The sequence below is a fragment of the Leptidea sinapis genome, chromosome 16, assembly GCF_905404315.1.
Source record: "Leptidea sinapis chromosome 16, ilLepSina1.1, whole genome shotgun sequence".
Lineage (NCBI taxonomy): Eukaryota > Metazoa > Arthropoda > Insecta > Lepidoptera > Pieridae > Leptidea > Leptidea sinapis.
In genome coordinates, this window is record NC_066280.1 from 13,873,648 (window position 1) to 13,894,959 (window position 21,312).

Sequence of the window (21,312 nt, forward strand, 5' to 3'; positions counted from 1 at the left end):
AGGTTACAGTTTACCTGGAGAAAAATTATATGTTACCAGAGACACAATCAGGTTTTAGGAAATGCCGGAGTACAGTGACCGCATTGCTTGATGTCACTGACAACATACTTAGTTTGCAAGACAGTGGTCATTGTACTCTTCTTGTTCTTTTGGATTTTTCTAGGGCATTTGAAACAATAAATATCGATATAATGCTATCAAAATTAAATTATTATGGATTTGATTTTGCTGCATTAAAATGGTTCAATAGCTACCTATGTGAGCGTCACCAATGTGTACAGCTGTCCCACAACAGTTCTTCCTCCTTGACATCTGACACTTTACCGGTTGTAGAAGGAGTACCGCAAGGTTCTATTTTGGGCCCCATATTATTTATTTTATACACAGCAGACATCAAAAGCCATATCAGACATTGCAAATACCACTTTTATGCTGATGACACCCAAATATATATATCTTGTAAGCCAAGTGAAATAGATAATGCGGTCCAGTTGCTTAATGATGACCTTAATAGTATTATGTTGTGGGCCCAGAAAAACAGTCTATGTCTTAATCCGGTGAAATCAAAATACATAATTTGTGGCACCAACAAACAGCTGAGCAGTTTAAAGTCTTCACAGGACATTATCTTGATGGGTGAACCCATTGAACGTACATATGTAGCACGTAATCTTGGTCTTCTTCTCGACAGCAAACTGAGATTCCATGATCACATCACTAGCCTAGTCAGTAACTCTTTTTACAGGCTGAAAGTATTATATAGGATGAGACCTTATCTGTCAAAGGAGATGCGTATCCGTCTTGTTGAAAGTCTAGTTCTCTCAAAGCTGAATTATACAGATGTTGTCTTTGGCCCACGTTTAGTTTCTGTAACTAAAAAATTGATTCAGAGAGTCCAGAATGCATGTGCCCGTTTTTGTTTCAATATAAAACATAGAGACCATGTCACCCCTTTCTTGAATAAGCATTCAATGTTAAAAATGAAACATCGGCGAAAACTTCATTTAGCTTGTATCCTTTTTGGTGTATTGAAGTTCGAAAAGCCAAAATACCTTTATGACAAACTATCTAGAACGGCTAGTCTTAGGTCGTGTGGGTCACGGCATTGTTCTGTTCAGATGGTTATTGAGAAGCATCGATCGGCGTCATTTAGAGGGAGCTTTCGTTACTCGGCATCCAAATGTTGGAATAACATCCCACCGCCTATTAGAAATTTAAAAAGTCTATCCTTATTTAAAACGAAATTAAGACAATTTCTTTTACAGGAGCAAAGAGCACAAGAGAACTTGGCTCAAGATATGAGTGTAATATAGGTTAGATTCAGATTGCTCTTGTCTCTTTAGTACTATAGGATCTTCCCTCTTAAATTAATAAGTGATGCGATTGCCAACCGAACTAATTATCTATTTTCGTTCTCTAATCATAGTTCATTTTAATAATATATTTATCTAGTAGGTACTTATTGTTTGTATGGTGCTAGTATTTTTATTATCATTTTGGTTTTGATTGTATTACACTGCAAAATAATGTCGTAGGTATTTTTTAGTTCAAAATAATTGTAAGCCTAATGCACAATATAAAATGAATAACATATTAGTTGACAATAATTGTTTGTTGATATAATGTGGCTCTAGAAGTCCTGCAATTATTTTGACAGTTGACAGTGTCATCTGTCACCTAGACAGTTGGTTGACGCTTGAAGACCACAGAGCAAGCAACCATCGGTTCGATACTGGTTACACCGAGAAAGTCGCAAATGAAAACGTGTAATTCACAACAAAATTAAAAATTATAAAAATCATAGCGTACATTCGTATTGGGACAGCTTCAAGGTCACAGAATGGCTCAAGCGGAAGATCGGCACTGGACATACATGATGTGCGTCAGCATATGCCGAGCTTGTGCCTATTTGCAGCTGATGTTTTTTATTTCTATTATGTTTAAGTTTCATTTTAATTTTAAGCTGTAATATATTTTGTTTTGGTAAGTTTACTTTTGTTAATTACACATTTTTTAGCTGCAAATAAAATATTTTATTATTATTATTATTATTACTATAGTATTTCTAGCATCGAGTTAATTTCAACTACAAAAGATCTTAAGAGTCATGACTAAAGCCAAAACGAGCAGGCCTTTATACAACAAAACAGTAGTAAATCGTATGTTATTAAACACACTGGTTTACTTACATGAGCGAGCGTATTGTCCGCGAGCCTCCAACACTTAAGGCTGGAGTCTCTAGACGCGCTATACAACAGTTGCCCGCCTCCTGTACTATTCCTCAGGACCAGTGCTTGAACTCCGTCGTAGTGCGGGGGCTCTAGGAGGCGCCTGCTGTTGGCCTCCCATGCACCTATAAACAGAGCTCCAGTTTGATGAACAATGATTTTTGTTTCCAAACAATATTGTTTATTTAGAGAACGGTTAAAGAATCCTGCACTAAATAGACTATGTAATCAACCATTTGCATCAGTGAGCCTCCTTTGCACAGGATGCCGGCTGGATTGTGAGTAATGTGTAAGCATTATTTTGCTTTGGTATGAAAGGCGCTTAGCTAGTGAAATTACTGGGTAAATGAGACTTAACATCTTATGTCTCAAAGAGACGAGCGCAATTGTAGTGCCGCTCAGAATTTTTGGGTTTTTCAAGAATCCTGAGCGGCATTGTAATGGGCAGGGCATTTACCATCAGGTGAATGTCCTGCTCGTCTCGTCCCTTACTTTCATAAAAAAAATCAATATCTTTGTGACTGTTCTTTATTAATTTTCCACATAAAAGCCTAAAGTACGTTAAATGACACGCCTTCTTAGTGCTGACTTTTTGCATAAAGCTGTTTATAAAAATCATTTAAAGCCTGTATAATATTCTACAACCATTAACGTTAACGTATTTCAGAAAAAAAAACCTTTTTAAATTTTCAAATAACTAACCATGGCTTACTGAAAGTTGTGATTCTAGGCCGTGTCCATTGAATGGGTTTATTAAGAAGCTTGATTCTATAACTTCTAGGATTAATAGACGTTTTAGTATTTGACGTTTATTTAAACTTGACACCTCCATACGTTGCTGCGAAAACGTTTTAAAGTACTCCTTACTTCTTTATTCGTTTAAAATATATTTATTAAAATAAAAAGACGTAAGACGTAGAAGGTACATGTAATTTGCAACAATAACAAATTTACGTGTTACATCAATGTTTTGTTGCAAATCACAATAGTAGTTATGTTAATAATGTATTAAAGAAAAGTGACATACCATTAGAGTGCATAATGTCGAGGACTCTGACACAATGATCCCTGGAGCCGGTGGCCAGGCGGTCGCCGCCGTCCGCCGCAGACACGCGCGCCATGCACATGACCGCGGCCGCGTGTCCCGACCACGTCTTGTAAACGCACTCACACCTGACAAACATTAACGATATTTTTATGGTCCTTCGAGCCGGATACTGTAATAGGTAACTAAGCTACTATTACTATATAGCAACACGCTGGGATAATAATAATTACAAATATTCTGCATTATTACATAATATAATTTGTAAATAAATAAACAGATGACTTACATGCGTAAGTCCCAAAGCCGTAATTTGTCGCCAGCGGCCGTATATAGACGGTTAGGGTCCGCCAGTGCTATCGCAGTTATCGATGACTCTGCGCCGCGAACTGACGCCGTCGGGCCCGACGCCCCCGATGACCTGTTCCATTGTGTAATACAGTTTAAAGCAGGTTGATAGTTATACATACGGATCCGTATATTCCCTGAATTTGAGCCATTTGAAAACTTTTTATGTAAAATTGCAGTACACTTGTTTTGATGTCTTACAGGGCGATGTGCCGGTGCAGAGTTAATCGTCACATTACGCTACGACATTTTTTTTGTGACATATCATAACTGTAATCATATATCACTTTACATAATACTAGCTGACCCGGCAAACGTTGTTTTGCCATTTAAAGTATAATTCACGCGATAGTTTTATAAGTAATAAAATATTGCCTATATACAATAGCATATAGCCTGTACATCATTTTATTCTATTGTCAATAGTTTTTGCAGCGCACGCAAAAATAGGTTTTCGATTTTACACCTTGTGTTACAAAATAGCAATTTTATTACGGATCCCTAATTTATAAAAAAAAACATAGCCTATAGCCTTCCTCGATAAATGGACTACCCAACACTGAAAGAATCATTCAAATCGGACAAGTAGTACCAGAGATTAGCGCGTTCAAACAAACAAACAAACACTGCAGCTTTATAATATTAGTATATATAATATTTTTATTACAAAGACAACCGAAAATTTGGGAATTAATTATTCGATATATTTTAAATAATGACTGGGACACCCATGCGAATATATAACACGTAAAACACGGTGAAAATTTGGTCTTTAGATTTTTTCCAGAATGTAACTAAACATATTAGAAGGTGCATTATACAATCGCCTGTGCCATCAAAAAAGCGCAATAGAGTTAATTTTTCATATTTTTGCAAAGATATAATTTTGAAACAGATGCAATAATGCGCAAGCATTATTTTTATTATCTTACGGTTCGAATAGCCGTGCTTAACAAATTACGGGGCTAGTGAAACATCACGAGCCGTGCGTGCGGCCCGCGCCCGCACTCAGCGCGGCCACGCCCCCTCCGCACGCCACGAAGTCATATACGAATGTGTACATCAATGAGTGAGCCTACCACAAGGTGGCGACAGGAACGTTGCTCCTGGTGTCGAACATCCTGACGGCGGCGCCGGCGGCCGCCATCACGAGCCGCGCGTGCGGCCCGCGGCCCGCACTCAGCGCGGCCACGCCCCCTCCGCACCACGCACGCCACGATGTCATATACGAATGTGTACATCAATGAGTGAGCCTACCACAAGGTGGCGACAGGAACGTTGCTCCTGGTGTCGAACATCCTGACGGCGGCGCCGGCGGCCGCCATCACGAGCCGCGCGTGCGGCCCGCGGCCCGCACTCACCGCGGCCACGCCCCCTCCGCACCACGCGCGCCACGATGTCATATACGAATGTGTACATCAATGAGTGAGCCTACCACAAGGTGGCGACAGGAACGTTGCTCCTGGTGTCGAACATCCTGACGGCGGCGCCGGCGGCCGCCATCAGGAGCCGCACGTGCGGCCACGCCCCCTCCGCACCACGCGCGCCACGATGTCATATACGAATGTGTACATCAATGAGTGAGCCTACCACAAGGTGGCGACAGGAACGTTGCTCCTGGTGTCGAACATCCTGACGGCGGCGCCGGCGGCCGCCATCACGAGCCGCGCGTGCGGCCCGCGGCCCGCACTCAGCGCGGCCACGCCTCCTCAGCACCACGCGCGCCACGATGTCATATACGAATGTGTACATCAATGAGTGAGCCTACCACAAGGTGGCGACAGGAACGTTGCTCCTGGTGTCGAACATCCTGACGGCGGCGCCGGCGGACGCCATCACGAGCCGCGCGTGCGGCCCGCACTCAGCGCGGCCACGCCCCCTCCACACCACGCGCGCCACGATGTCATATACGAATGTGTACATCAATGAGTGAGCCTACCACAAGGTGGCGACAGGAACGTTGCTCCTGGTGTCGAACATCCTGACGGCGGCGCCGGCGGCCGCCATCAGGAGCCGCGCGTGCGGCCACGCCCCCTCCGCACCACGCGCGCCACGATGTCATATACGAATGTGTACATCAATGAGTGAGCCTACCACAAGGTGGCGACAGGAACGTTGCTCCTGGTGTCGAACATCCTGACGCCGGCGCCGGCGGCCGCCATCACGAGCCGCGCGTGCGGCCCGCGGCCCGCACTCAGCGCGGCCACGCCTCCTCAGCACCACGCGCGCCACGATGTCATATACGAATGTGTACATCAATGAGTGAGCCTACCACAAGGTGGCGACAGGAACGTTGCTCCTGGTGTCGAACATCCTGACGGCGGCGCCGGCGGCCGCCATCACGAGCCGCGCGTGCGGCCACACCCCCTCCGCACCACGCGCGCCACGATGTCATATACGAATGAGTACATCAATGAGTGAGCCTACCGCAAGGTGGCGACAGGAACGTTGCTCCTGGTGTCGAACATCCTGACGGCGGCGCCGGCGGCCGCCATCACGAGCCGCGCGTGCGGCCACGCCCCCTCCGCACCACGCGCGCCACGATGTCATATACGAATGTGTACATCAATGAGTGAGCCTACCACAAGGTGGCGACAGGAACGTTGCTCCTGGTGTCGAACATCCTGACGGCGGCGCCGGCGGCCGCCATCACGAGCCGCGCGTGCGGCCACGCCCCCTCCGCACCACACGCGCCACGTAGTCATATACGAATGTGTACATCAATGAGTGAGCCTACCACAAGGTGGCGACAGGAACGTTGCTCCTGGTGTCGAACATCCTGACGGCGGCGCCGGCGGCCGCCATCACGAGCCGCGCGTGCGGCCCGCGGCCCGCACTCAGCGCGGCCACGCCTCCTCCGCACCACGCGCGCCACGCCTCGCGCCCGCCCTGCAAGTCCCAGCCACGGACCGTCCTATCTGAAACGAAAAAAATTAATATTACTACGCAGCACTGACCTGTATAAATACCACTGGACAGGCTATTCCATATGTTTGACAGCAAATTTTTGTGCCTATTTGAAGCGCCACTCGCGAACGTTCAGAGAACTAATTTTGACGTATAACACAAATGGCTACGAAGGAACGTACAATACTCTGTAGTATCTTTGTATTTTGAATTAATTTCATTCAATTTCCGTGTTATTTATACTTCATGAATCAAAGTAATTAAATACACATTTTTTTTGTAAATAGTTTCCCATCATCTATCGATGTTTGCTGAAGTTGTCATCACTAGTTTTAGTACCGCAGACTCTCGCTACATGGCCAACAGCGCCAAAATGGCGAATATCAAACAGGCACAAAAGCTTTTGGACAGCCGCCAGTCCAGTGGTATATAGTAGAGGTCAATGCTACGTAGGTATTATTTTGGGTCAATTTCATCGTTACTGTTTTGAATGCTGATCATGTTTGCGAAAGTCTTGTGTCACAGTGGTCGTTATTTTATTCTGGTGTTGTTCCAAAGCCAGTGAGTGCAATAACTTGATCACACCTACAGGAAGGTAACCGCCCTACGGGTCTACGAGGGCTGCACTAAAAGTATCGGGAATGGAATATTTCCACTATTCCTGTCATATTAAAATCTTTTTAATTGAAAACTCCTTGGTTTTAAAAATCGAATACCATTTATTTATTTAAAAAAAGATTCTCGGTCTTGTCACAAGGTCTTTTCAAACTTGTTTAGTCATTGAGAAAATTGAATTGACTCGAGAAAATTCTAGAGCGATGATTTATTATGACTTTCGAAGTGGTTTAACACAAAAACAGTGTGTTGACCGGATAATTTCTGCATTTGGTGATGAAGCCCCATCCAAAACCACAATTTATCGCTGGTTTGCTGAATTTTAACGTGGACGTGTCAAGCTCAGTGAAGATCCCCGTCATGGTCATCCAAAAACTGCAGTCACCAAAGAAAACGTTGATGCTGTGCGTAAGCTGATAGAGGAAGATCGACATGTGACATACCGCGAAATTCAGGCAACTATAGACATTGGCATGAGTCAAATACAAATAATCTTGCATGAACAATTAGGTGTAAAAAAGTTGTTTTCCCGATGGATACCGCATTTGCTCTGTGAAGAGCGGCTCGCGTTACTCGCTGCGTCGGAACTCTCGAAAGATTCCACGCAGGATCCTCAAATGCTGTATACAACATCGTATCAGGTGACGAATCCTGGATATACGCGTACGAACCCGAAACAAAAAACCAGTCACGAGTTTGGGTGTTCGGAAATGAGTTAAATCCAACAAAAATTGTTCGTTCACGGAGTGTTGCAAAAAAAATGGTGGCCACGTTGGTCTCAAAAACCGGCCATGTTGCGACTATTCCTCTTGAGGGACAAAGAACGGTTAATGCAGAATGTTATGCTGGCATTTGTTTGCCACAGTTCGCTTCTGAACTCCGTAAAGAGAACTGCAACCGCCGCATCATCCTCCATCACGACAATGCGAGTTCTCACACCGCACACAGAACAAAAGAGTTTTTAGAGCAAGAAAACATAGAATTATTAGACCATCCGCCGTACAGCCCCGACCTAAGCCCTAATAATTTCTATACTTTCCCTAAAATAAAGAATAAGTTGCGTGGTTAGAGATCTTCATCACCTGAAGAAGCGGTGGACGCCTACAAAACGGCCATTTTGGAGACCCCAACTTCCGAATGGAATGGTTGCTTCAATGATTGGTTCCATCGTATGAAAAAATGTGTCAAATTTCGCGGAGAATACTTCGAAGAAAGAAATAAAAACATTTTTAAATAGTAATGTAGTGTCATTTCCTTGATTCCCGAAATTTTCAGTGCCGCCCTCGTTTTGTCGTTGACTTTTTCAAAATTATCTGGTTGTCGGTAAGCAATGTGACTTGTGTTCGTGTTAAATTTTTATTAAAAAAATAGGATATAAAATCACTTATTTTACACTGATCAAAAATTACCACCCATTCAAAAAGAATGTCTCAGACCTGAGAAGAACTGGCGCAACAAACTCAGCGGCCTTTCTTTTTTTCAAGGAAGTGAACACAGCATGCTTTTAAATGTGTTCTAGATTTTATATAAAACTAAAAACATAAACTTAAGCTAAATGAACACAATTCAACCCCACAGTCCCCAAGCCAATAATCCGCTTTTTCTAGCAGAACTCTTCTGAACCTAGGGACTGACGGATTGAATATGTCTACCTTCTGACAGACTTCATTATACAGAGAACAAATGCGATATAAACTAGAATTTTGACCATAATTTGTGCGTGTTGAGGGTAGACTGAACGTTTTCCTATTAATAATACGGCTGCAATGCCGTAGGACAGCCAAGGTAATTTTACTTAATAATAGAGGTCTGTCTATGTGGCCATGATTCAGTTTGTGTAAAAAGACAAGGTCTGACACTTTCTTACGCTGTAGAAGAGACGTCATGCCAAAATGCACAAGTCTAGATTCGTAGCAGTCTAATCGACGACCTCTTAATATGAACTTTGTAAGGGTTCCACACCTGACTGCAATACTCTAAAAGACTACGCACGTAGCTGTTAAAAAGTATCTTCGACATATCAGGGTCGTTAAAAAATTTAGTTTGTCTAGTCACAAAACTTGTAAGACGAGATGCCTTTTTGAAAATGTAGTCAATGTGCTCTCTATAATCCAATTTTGTGTCAACCATGACTCCTAAATCTCGCATCTCGACACGCATTTATGAAGTAAGTAGTGAAGAATTTCGTTTTCGAGAAAAGTTTAAGTAAAAACATTTTGAGGAATTTAAAACCATCCTATTACTAACATACCAATCGCAGACCGTATCAAGATCACTTTGTAATATGATCGTATCTTCTGTAGATTTAATTTCACGATAAATTTTTAAGTCGTCTGCAAACATTTGAAATTTGTATTTTAATTTAGTCGCTAGATCGTTCACAAAGACCAAGAAAAAAAGGGGCCCTAAATGGGAGCCCTGTGGAACCCCTGATGGCACAGCTCTTGAAATTGACTTAAAGCCACGGATCTTTACAATCTGGGATCGGTTCTGCAAATAGGATTCGCACCACCGCAGTAGAGAGCCATATATTCCTGCGTGCTCAAGTTTTTCTATGAGCAGTACGTGGTCAACCACATCGAAGGCTTTTGATAAATCAGTGTAAATAGCATGCAATTCGTGACCATCTGTGAAAGCTTGAGTAATGTCACTAACAAAATCCACAAGATCCGATGTAGTTGTTCTACCAGGTAGAAATCCATGCTGTTGGGGTATGAGCAAGGGTGGAAAAAAATATTTTTCTGAACGAGTAATTCAAACAGCTTACCGATAGCAGACAAAATTGAGATGGACCGGTAGTTAGTAATGTCTCCAGGATCTTCCTTCTTGTGAATTGGACTGATGTGTGCAACCTTCCATCTTGAGGGAAAAGTTCCACATAGTAAAGACTTATTGAAAATGATTCGTAGCGGCTCAGCAAATTTTGTGCCACAGGCCTTTAAGAAACTAGGAGGTATAGAATCTGGACCAAGACCTTTATTTGCATCTAGGCTTTTGAGCGCTGATATGACATCTGAGTCTGTGAAACGACATAAACTAAGTGACATGTGGCATTCGACGATTTCATTGTGTTTAGTTCTTGGGTTTGGGTCATGCTGATAGGTTGAGTGAAAGTATTCTGAAAAAAAATTGGCAATCCACAAGCAACCAATGCTGGCCACCTTGAACGCTTTGATCTAAGTAAGTCAGTTCATCCGGAATGTCGCTGCTATTTGATCGCAGAGATTTTATGAAAGACCAAAAGTATTTAGGATCCTTCTTGATTAAATTTTTGGCTTCTGATTTCAACCTATTTATATCAGTCGTTAGGATTTTGTCACATCTCTCGCGGAGTAACCTATATATAACTATTCTAATTAACTAACTTATTATTGTTAACATTATGGCCGTCCATGAATTTGGTACAAATGAAATTTGTATATAATTTATAATAATACTAAAAGTGAAGATATCACTTAAAAATAACAAACTGTTAGTGTTCGTGTACTGTACGTACCGACGCCTCCGCTGTAGAGCGCGTCGGGCACGGCCGCTAGTGCGAGTGCGGCGCCCACGTGTCCCTCCGCTACGTGCGTGCACTGCAGCCATGCGCCCGCACCTCCCACTCCGCCGCTTACACGCTAAAACAGATAAACTAATTTAATAGCAGTACTATAATTTAGCATATGCAGTTCTCGTCTGGGGTAGAACCTACTTACTTTATACCATATATGTTAAGATCATTTATACGTCTAGATAAGAGTCTCTTGCTCTTAATATTTTAGTGTGAGTGACAAGCTACGTCTTACACACGCGATATGTATGATACTTTGTGTTAGTGTGCGTGCATTGCTAAAAATAAAGTTTACCTCTAAACTCAATTTTTTCGACATTTTCACACCTGTCAGTCTATCTAGACGTATGAATGATCTAAGCATCTATGTTGCAAAATGGCGGCTATTTTGTATTGTTGTGTTTCAGCTGTAAGGTTCGTTTTCCAGAAGACGTTTTGATACGTAATCCAAGATGAATTACTCTACTGTTGTCTCTTTAATGTACAGTTATAATGACATTCATAACAGTACAGATGAACATAGACTACGTATTGCGATGCCATCTGGAATACGGACCTCAGTGTGTATAAGCCCGCGTAATGGAACGGGGACGTAAATACATCCAAATGATTACGTTAAGAATATCAGCATGACAGGGTCAAGAATATCAGATCAAATCTTACAGAAGCAGAGTTCTCGATAACAGGATCATCATAGCATCCCCTCCCTAGACTATATTTTAGGGAAAGCACTGACCACGACGACACAAGAATGTGTAACCATAATATTATGGATCATAGGGATCGTCTATTGTGGTATTATACACTTAGTATACTACCACAATAGACGATCCCTATGTGAAAGTGAGATAACTATCCTTACATAAAACCCTAAGGAGAAAGTGACGGAATAGATTAAGACCATAAAACCGTTTCGAAATATTTTAGTGTCCATTAGTCTCCTGTTAAATTGCTCCGGGTTTTAATTTTAGTGTTTTTATCGTTATTGTTCTGTGTTTTGATGGATATTAATCCTATTATATCCTATTAATATTATAAATGTGAAAGTTTGTATGTCTGGATGTATGTTTGAACTTCTTTAACGCAAAAACTACTGAATGGATTTCGATGAAACTTTACAATAATATAGCTTACACACCAGAATAACATATAGGCTATAATTTATAAAACTATAGTGTGAATTATACAAAATATAAAAGAAGTGTGATTGTTACTAATGAATACAACTAGCGCCATCTCTTATCAACTAGCAAGGAAAAGATCAATACAATTTATATGGCAAAACAACGTTTGCCGGGTCAGCTAGTAATAAAATATATTGGTGTCCTTTCCTGTATTAGATTGTGTTGCATATAGCAACAATCCAACTAAAGAATCATTTCACAGATAAATACTGATTCTTCAAATCAAGTTTATTTTTGTAGAACATATGAACTAAAATACTAATTATCTTATATCTTTAAACGAGCAATTCTTGTATATATATATATATATATAATCTGAATCTCGGAAACGGCTCCAACGATTTTCATAAAATTTAGTATGCAGGGGATTTCGGGGGTGATAAATCGATCTAGCTAGGTTTCAATTTAAAAAAAATGGTTTTATCCATGTTTGAATTAGAAACAGCAATCCGGAAAGCAGAAGACCCCGGTTCGAATCCAGGTGTTCTATTAGTTTTTTTTGTTCAAGTTGTGTACATCCTGAAAAATCCGAGCAAGGCTCGGTCGTCCGGATATTTACATTTTATAGTCGCAATAAACACTTCATTTTCTAAAGATTATATTAATTAATAAAATATTTGTTAGAAAATAAAATATTGTATACGTGAATACGACGCGTGCCGTTTATGAATATTTGTCATAGGGCAAAATGCTACACACTTCACTAACACATCTGTAAAACTAGCACACATGTACATAGAGAGTGTTTTGTCAATTTCGTAGTATACTAAGTTTATTGGTACATCAAATGCAGTAGGACCAATAGAACTAACAAGATAAACGCACCTTAACTGTAAGTTCTCTGACGATGCCAGTGGGCGTCTGCTCGGAAGCTACTCCAGCCAGCCTCTGGAACACGTCTTCATCCCTCACTCTTCGCGCAGCACTGGGCGAGGCCGGCGGGGTTCCCTCCATCATCAAGGTGACGCCACCCGCTTCTCTACAAATACACAATAGCTAATACATGGCTGTCTTAATTAGTGTAACTTGAGCTATTGTTGTGACTTTAAGGATAATTGTTTATTTCGCGAAATTATTTTGAGTAAAAATACACAAACAATTAGTTTTATGAAACGCAAAAAAAATCTAATTAAAATTAAACGGCCTTACAAATAAAATTGGCACAAAATTATACCTGATAATAAACCAAGAATATACATTATGTTTACAAATATAGACATTTTGTTTACGATTGGTTTATTCGGACGTATTACGTTTTTTTTTGCTAGTCTGCTTGACATTCGGAAAACTTCGGATTTCGGAATTTTCATTGTTATTGACGGTGTTTTCAGCGATACATTCAACATATTCTATATTCTTGGTTTATTATTAGGTGTAACTTTGTGCTAAGTTTATTTGTAAGCCAAAAGACTTTTCTAAGTACTATTGACCACTAATTATTCCTAAGTTTCCTTTCTAAGTAGATAAATACATTAGACAGTTGTGTCAAATTGTTTTGTTTTCGTCAAAATTGGAGTATACAACGCTGATGAGGTAATATTTAAAAGTAACAAACTTAACATAGCTCAAGTTATCAGAAGTACGTTAGTAAAATGATTTCCAAAATGTAACCATAATGTTGACTGCAATAGTCAAGCAGCCTTGCCAAAATACTTTTTAAGAGTAAAGATACCTGACCTTCCATTTCAGAGACATCTATATGTTACGGGTAATGCTAGAAGGTTATGTAAACTTAGGTTTGCCCGGGTACAGCTAGCCCCTTTGCCTTTGGGTAAACTCCGAAAATTTAAGAAACATTAATTTGTATTCGGCGTTTAACCGTTTACATCTAGATGTTCCCTAGTAATACTGAATATTTTTTATGGCAATAAGGGACGAGACGAGCATGACTTTCAGCTGATGGTAATTGATACGCCCTGCCCATTGTAATGCAGTGCCGCTCAGGATTCTATTGTTACTAAACTCAAGAATTCTGAGCGGCACTACAACTGCGCTCGTCACCTTGAGACATGATGGTGAGTCTCATTTGTCCAGTAATTTGACTAGGATCTTTCAGACCGAAACACAATAATGCTTACACATTACTGCTTCACGGCAGAAATAGGCACTGTTGTGGTATCTACCCATAATCTAGCATCCCGTGCAAAGGAGCCTCCCGCCAATTGTACCCGGTTAAAGTAAACCTTCTAGCATTACCCGTAGCATATACATCGCTATGTATACAATGCTTTGAAGCTTATAAATATATATTGTCAAGGTGCTTTGAAGTTATAAGACTTAACCATAGATATTTAATTATTTTATAATAAATATAATTCATGAAAGGTTCTGTTAATATGTTCATGACGAGTGATATTTGAATACAAAGTGATTTAAATGAAATGAATTATTTGATCAAAATATCTAATGAATAAAGCATTTAATTAATTGAAACGTATATTTAAAAATGTATAAATGAAGTTGATATTATTAATTTATATTAAGGGCAAATGTATAAAATAATATGATCATTACTGTACCAGTTGATAATGTGTTTAAAGTAGGACTGATTTACGGCCGTTCCCAATATACTATCTACAGATAGAGATAAATTAGTACCTTCTACTGTCAGCTGTCAATAATCTGAAGCTGTCCCTATATACCCGATAAGTCATTCTTATCGGCTTATATTGGGACGCGTGAATTGCAATTGCCATACAAACTTCTATCGCTGGTAAGCTATACGTCGTCCCATTGACTGACAGCGTGTACGGATAAGGTGAGTTACCGTCGATAATTTTATTGGGATAGAAAAGTCAAAGATAGTTACGGCAAGTAGGCCACAACCGGAGATAGACTGAATATTGGGAACGGCCGTTAGTGAACATAATTATTTTATAATATGAATGTTGTGGTGATCAAAACAAAAATATATATCTATGGTACTTACTTATTTGCAGTATCATTGCAATTAAAATGTCCACAAATTATCAATATTTTTTGTCATCTCATTTTTTCTCTGTCTATATTGTAGTCGACTTATTCGTGTATAGTTTGTATGGAGAAAAACGGTGCAGCAAAATGACATTGCAATGTTCATATGCAGTAAGATATTTGAAATTAAAAAGGTTGTAAAATTCCTTCCAATATTTATCATGTTTCTGGTAAACTTAACAGAATCATCTCATTTCATATTTGTTTTAGCCTTAGAATAAGGATTTGTCTACGCTGCGCTCCAACTGTATACCGCAGGCGTAGTCGCAAAGTGCGCCAAGTAATAGTACGCCCCAAGTGGGCGTACTTGAGCCTTGAGTGTGACGTTGACGTGCCACATTTCCTGTTCAACTTTGCGTAGTAAAACTTAGTATAAATACTAAAAGAAATAAGAAAGACACTGGGATCATATATCATCAGTAAGTTTTTTGTATTTTATTAATTTTAATGTAAAATAACACGAAGCGTATGTTACAAAATTTGAAACACGCCATTTAGTGTCAAGATGCCACGCACACAAGCATCTAAATCTAATAGTTGCCGTAACAAAAATCTATTGTTCTTAGGTAGTGCGGTATCTAGTTGGAGCACAGAGTAGACCCATCCTTAATCTAAGGTTTGGTATGAGCAAAGTAAGTATACAATTATAAGTAGAACATCTTCACGATAAATAGGCAGCATAAGTGGTACGAGGTGGTGCGGTGAGGGGTGGGCAGAGGATATTTACCGGCGATCACTACGTGAGTGTCCGCAGGGCTGTCAGGTATGAGTACATCATAAAAATTAAAAAATTTCATAATTTTCTTTTAAACTACAAATATTATTTATTTTTAAAAAGATAAATCAGGTATTCATATGAAAATTAAACAGGTTAGTGACTGCTTCGATCATTCGTGAAAACGTCGGAAAAAATTGAGTTTGACAGTAATCTCTATTTTGAGCAATGCACACACACTAACACAAAGTGACATTCAAATCGCGAGTGTAAGACGTAGCCTGTCACGCACACTAACACATAAATCTGGCCTGTTTTCATCGGTCGTCTAGCAAGAGGCTCTATCTAGACGTTTAAATTATTTTGTAGTTAGTAGTATTAGTTGTGCACCAACGCTCGTAGGGAAAATGTTCTACTTATACTGGACTGCGCGCTCCAAGTAGGAACTTTGGTTTTAAATTGACTTACCTACATATACAAATTTTGAAACTATGTTTCTACATAAACACACCAACGACTACTACTAAATTACTAATAGTAAGCACGCTAACAACCGAGCAAAAAGCAAACAAATATATTCATCAAATTATTTATTACACATACACATTAACATAAATCCAATATACATTTAGCTTCATATACAATATTTCACTACTTATTTATTATATTATTAGTCTATTAGCACATGTATACCCAAAAACTAAGTTAAATAATTTACAAGCAATCAAAAAGGTAATTTAAAAATGACAGCTCCCGAGCGGATTACAGTTAGCATAGAAATTCTTTAGTGTCATTCCATTTTTTATTATCACACACGGATTATAATATAAATATTGACATACCATAAAGAACTAGACTCCAATCGCCTGTTAAAAGGTCTTCAAATATGTCCGAACGACGTTGTATATAATTACGTATACATTAAAATATACAGATAACATAAAATTCATTCAATTTAACACCTTATTCAGTAACGCTAATGATCAAAGTCTATTGTTTACGGACGCGAACACGCGGTAGAAACATTTTGTTTTAGCAATTGAAACGTAATTATTTCGCCAAATGATTAAAAACGTCAAGTTAGTCATACAATTTTGGTAATTTAAAGGGGCAATTGCCTCAAATACGACATTCCGTCCTTTTTAAGTTTAGATATGCTGTTATTTGGATAGTTTTACACTAAACACTATGTCATTACGTAGCGTTGTATTCAAAGCGCGGTCGAAATACAACTGAACGAAAACTCAGCCTAATAGACGGGTAGGCAGAGTTTTGCCTATGACCATTTTCTGTTTAGTTGTTTATTGTACGTCAATGTGTATAAAATATAAAGTTGCGTTCTAGTGAATAAATTAGTAAGTTGCTTATTAAAGCGTTATAGCCGGTAATTTAGTTCGTAACACTTACGGCAATTGTCGGGTGAGATGCATTATATTATTTTAATAATTAGCAATATGTACAGCTTATATGCAACGCACTTATTCTACCACGGCATACCATGTGCTAATGGCATTGACAAACCCTACTCTGCAAGCACCTCGAATTTTCAAAGCTACATGGGCCCCAAAAGGAAATTGTATTCGTAAGAGGTACAGACGAAATAATCTACTTACGCTTTAAAAATGTACCGACCTCAGTGAATTACAATAGTAGCATCATAAGTTGGATCTAGTACGGTTAGCATATTCGTATATTGGTGAATTTAGAAAGCTAAATATAATTCCCAACAAGAACAAAATGTTCTCCTACTAAAATAATGCTTTAATCAGTTTTTAGATACAATTTATAGATAACGTTAGATAAATTAATACACATATTATGGATCGCATTAAGATGGAATTGTAGATTTTCGCACAGAACTTCGTAAAACCAAAACCAAACATATTTATTCCTTCATAATTATATTGTTTTCATCAAATATACATTTTTGTTACAAGTTGTTAGTTACATACTAACTACTTACATATTCTTCTAACATTTTGTACTTCTGCGACGTGATTTGAATACTACATACTACTGTAAAACATCATGGCAGACTTTATTTATTAAATGATTTCTACCAGTATGATATCAGACAGTATAAAAGTACTTTTTTAAGACTTAAGCTGAGATTTAAAGAGCGTACTTAGACTGCTCAGACTTTACTAAGGTAAAACTTAGCCGAGTGTGATAAAACGCGAACTTGACTTTTGCATTGGGCTGTCTTAAGATTAAATGTAATTTTAGCACTGACCTCTACTATATACCACTGGACTAGCGGCTGTCAAAGTGTTTTTGTGCCTGTTTGATATTCGCCATTTTTTTTTGAGAGTCTGCGGTGATAAAACTAGTAATGACAACCTCAGCAAATATCATTAGATGGTGGGAAACTATTTACAAAACAAATTGCGAATTTTAATACGTTGATTCTTGAAGTATAAATAACACGGAAAACGAACGAAATTAATTCAAATGCAAAAATACTTCAGAGTATTGTACGTTTCTTCGCAGCCATTTGTATTAAACGTCAAAATTAGTTCTCTGGACGCTCGCGAGTGGCGCTTCAAATAGGCACAAAAAATTTGCTGTCAAACATATGGAACAGCCTGTCCAGTCATATTTATACAGGTCAGTGACTTTTAGCTGCCAAATGACTATAAAAATAAGCCTACACTCAGCTAAGTTTTACGTAAGTGAATTCTTACCAAAATAGAAGTACGCTCAAATAAAATCTAAATCAAATCAAATATATGTCAATCAATTTATATGTGTTGTACTCGCTAATCAAGGAAATACTTAAATAGAATGTGAGATAAGAAACTCATGCTGTCATATCATTGAGAGTATATTATGTAAGATAAAAGACAAGCAGATTACTAGGATCGCAGAAGTACAAAACAGCAGGAGGGTATTACTGGGCGGTGCTGGGTGTTGCGAGCTGCGTCAATCTTCCACTATGGACAGGTCGGTGAGAAGGCTGCAAGCAACCACGGGGTGAGTCATTAACCCTCCTCCCCCCACAATACCATCACCCTAGCAACCTTCGCCAGTACACGACGTGCAAATTAAAATATGTTTAATTGAAAAACGTGCACTCTCATCACTCTCAATGGGACAAAACTTTACTACTCTTAAATGAGTGACTGGGTTTTCATTCGCCTGCAATGTTAATACTTTGTTTAATGACAGTAAAATAATTTAGAAATCTTTACATAAGCTGCCAATATTCGTAATGTTCAAAAACCTGAAGATGTTAGTAACCAACGATGGCAACTATCATTAATTTGTGAAGTGCCTAATTACAAAATGAGGGTGTTTTTAAAAATTATTTTATGATCTGATTTTGCATTTAAATTCAATCATCATCAGAAGAGTCTAACGACAAATTTACTTTTTTTTTGCTAACGGGAATTTTTTTATTTGGGTAAGTAAATAAATTTATTTCTGAAATTTTTTAAGCAATGTACTCACAAAGTAAGCGATTCTCTTTTCAGTTGTCATTTATTTTACATACGAGCTCTAATAAACAATTAATGCAGCCAATTTAAAGAAGTTTATCTACACTCATGCTTTAAATCCTCTATTAAAGATTCTAAGACAGTTTATTGCCAACTTTAAAGCACCCAATGTCCTAATAACCATGACATCATCCAAACGAGTGTTGTAATGAAATTCAGTACAACATTACAACACTCGTTTGGATTATGTAATGGTTACTAGGACTGGCTACTTTAATGTTAGCAGAAATCTAACCGTTGCCGTGGGGTATCCGGCAGAGTAGAATAGACCTCCCTCACTCTTACCGAGGCGTCGTAAAAGCCGACTAAGGTATTTTGACGTCCGTAATATCATCAAGCTTTTGACGTCTCCGATCTTAGAGAAGGAAAACTTGAAATAAACCCGGTATTCTGTCCCGCCGCTTAGGGGCTGGCTGTCAAACCCCAAAGACATCATACAGCCTAACAAACAATTACCGTCGGGAACATGGCTGTAGGAAAAAATACTGTAACTGTACCCCAGGGGGGTACCGGCAGAGCCGGAGAATCCCCTCCTCCTCCTGTATCTGCAGGACGAGGCTGCTCCTCGTATTCTGGGGGGAGCAACCTAACAGCTGTAGGCGGCGACGATATTCGCCATACGTCACGCCAAAACCTAAGTCCAAATTGTTCTCGCCGGGGCGGAAAGTGGGCATCGGAATGCCGTTTTGCGACTTTGAATGTTAGAGGAGGAATGAATGAGAAACTGGATGAAATTTACGAGTTAATGAATGAAAGAAAATTAGATGTGCTGTGTGTGAATGAGACAAAACGTAAAGGGAAAGAGATACTGACGCGCGGCCCGTTCACAGAAATATGGTCGGGAGTTCCAGATGAAGAACATGGCAGTAAAGGCGTCGGTATACTTCTTTCAGAGCGAATGGCAGAATGCATGCGAGAGTATGAGTGCGTAAGTCCCCGCCTTATCTGGGTCCGACTGAAAGTAGGTCTGACACCTCTATTTTTGGTAGGTGTATACGCTCCGGACTCTTCCCATAGTAAGGCGGTAAGAGAAGAATTTTGGGAACAAACGAGAGAAGTTTTGTTATTGCGTAAGTTGAATGAACGTATTGTCATGCTTGGAGATTTCAATGCAAGGTTTGGAGTGAAGCGTGATGGGTATGAAAATGTGCTTGGGACGTTTGGGGATAAGAGTGTGAATGACAACGGCGTATACTTGTTAGATATATGTGTGGAGATGGGTCTGTCTGTGATGAATACGTGGTTTCAGCATAAGATGATACATATGTACACGTGGCAAAAGAAGGAAGGCAATGTTGTGTTAAGGAGTATGATAGATCTTGTGATAGTCGATGAAAGAATAAAAATGAAACTAGTGGATACTAGAGCCTATCGTGGACCAGATGTCGGCACAGATCACTATTTGGTAATTAGCAGAATAAGTGGTTTGTTTAAGCGCTGGCGGCACAGATCAAAAGGGTCAACTACTGAATTAGAACGTATAAAAGTGGAAAGATTGAAAGATCAGCAAGTAAAAGAGATGTATAAAAAGCAATTGAGTGAACAGCTAGAAAAAAGCTGGAGTGATGTTAATGAGGAAAGTGTGAATGATGTATGGTCGGTATTTAAAACCAACATTATTAAATGTGCTGATGATGTATGCGGTGTGAGTAAAAGAAGGCGCAAGAAATGCCAAAATGCCGACTGGTGGGATGATGAAACTAGAAGAATGGTTGAGGAAAAGAAAAAAGCATGGCTGGATGTCTTGGCAATAGAAGCAACAAATAGAGCGAGTGGCGGTATGAATGAAGATAATGTTAAAGAAATCAAGGACAAATATAGATGCGTGAAAGCGAAAGTTAAAGAATGTATAGAGAAGAAAAGGAATGAGAAAAAGGTGAAATATAAGGAACAATTCGGCGCAAGTTTCCGAGATAATATAAAACTGTTTTGGAAACTCGTGAAAGAAGCGCGGGGAACAAATATAAATTCATCTATGAAACTGATTAGGAATGAACAAGGTGAGGTCATACATGAAGAAAGTATGATACTAGAGTGCTGGAAGAATTATTTTGAGAGCTTATACGAGAAAGATGTAAGTGAAAAAGAGCAAGAAGAGATAATAGATATGTTTGTGGACCCGAGTGATGAAATAGGTTTGGATGAAATTATGAAAGCGTTAAGAGGTATGAGGTCGGGAAAGTCTGCTGGGTATGATCGAGTGACGACTGAAATGTTGAAGGCTGGCGATGGACTAATAGTGAGCCT

General features: G+C 39.4%; 1 protein-coding gene across 2 annotated transcripts in view; it reads right to left on the bottom strand.

Annotated features, from left to right (window-relative positions):
* LOC126968639 (kinesin-like protein KIF21A) overlaps positions 1 to 21,312 on the bottom strand; it is a 128,935-nt gene that overhangs the window by 12,536 nt on the left and 95,087 nt on the right. For both annotated transcript variants that reach the window (XM_050813658.1, XM_050813657.1), the window contains 6 exons: positions 12,706 to 12,859; positions 10,640 to 10,763; positions 6,359 to 6,539; positions 3,563 to 3,694; positions 3,256 to 3,401; positions 2,190 to 2,353 (listed from right to left, as the gene is read on the bottom strand). In XM_050813658.1, the coding sequence (XP_050669615.1) occupies positions 2,190 to 2,353; positions 3,256 to 3,401; positions 3,563 to 3,694; positions 6,359 to 6,539; positions 10,640 to 10,763; positions 12,706 to 12,859 (901 nt within the window). The remainder of the gene's footprint in view (positions 1 to 2,189; positions 2,354 to 3,255; positions 3,402 to 3,562; positions 3,695 to 6,358; positions 6,540 to 10,639; positions 10,764 to 12,705; positions 12,860 to 21,312) is intronic.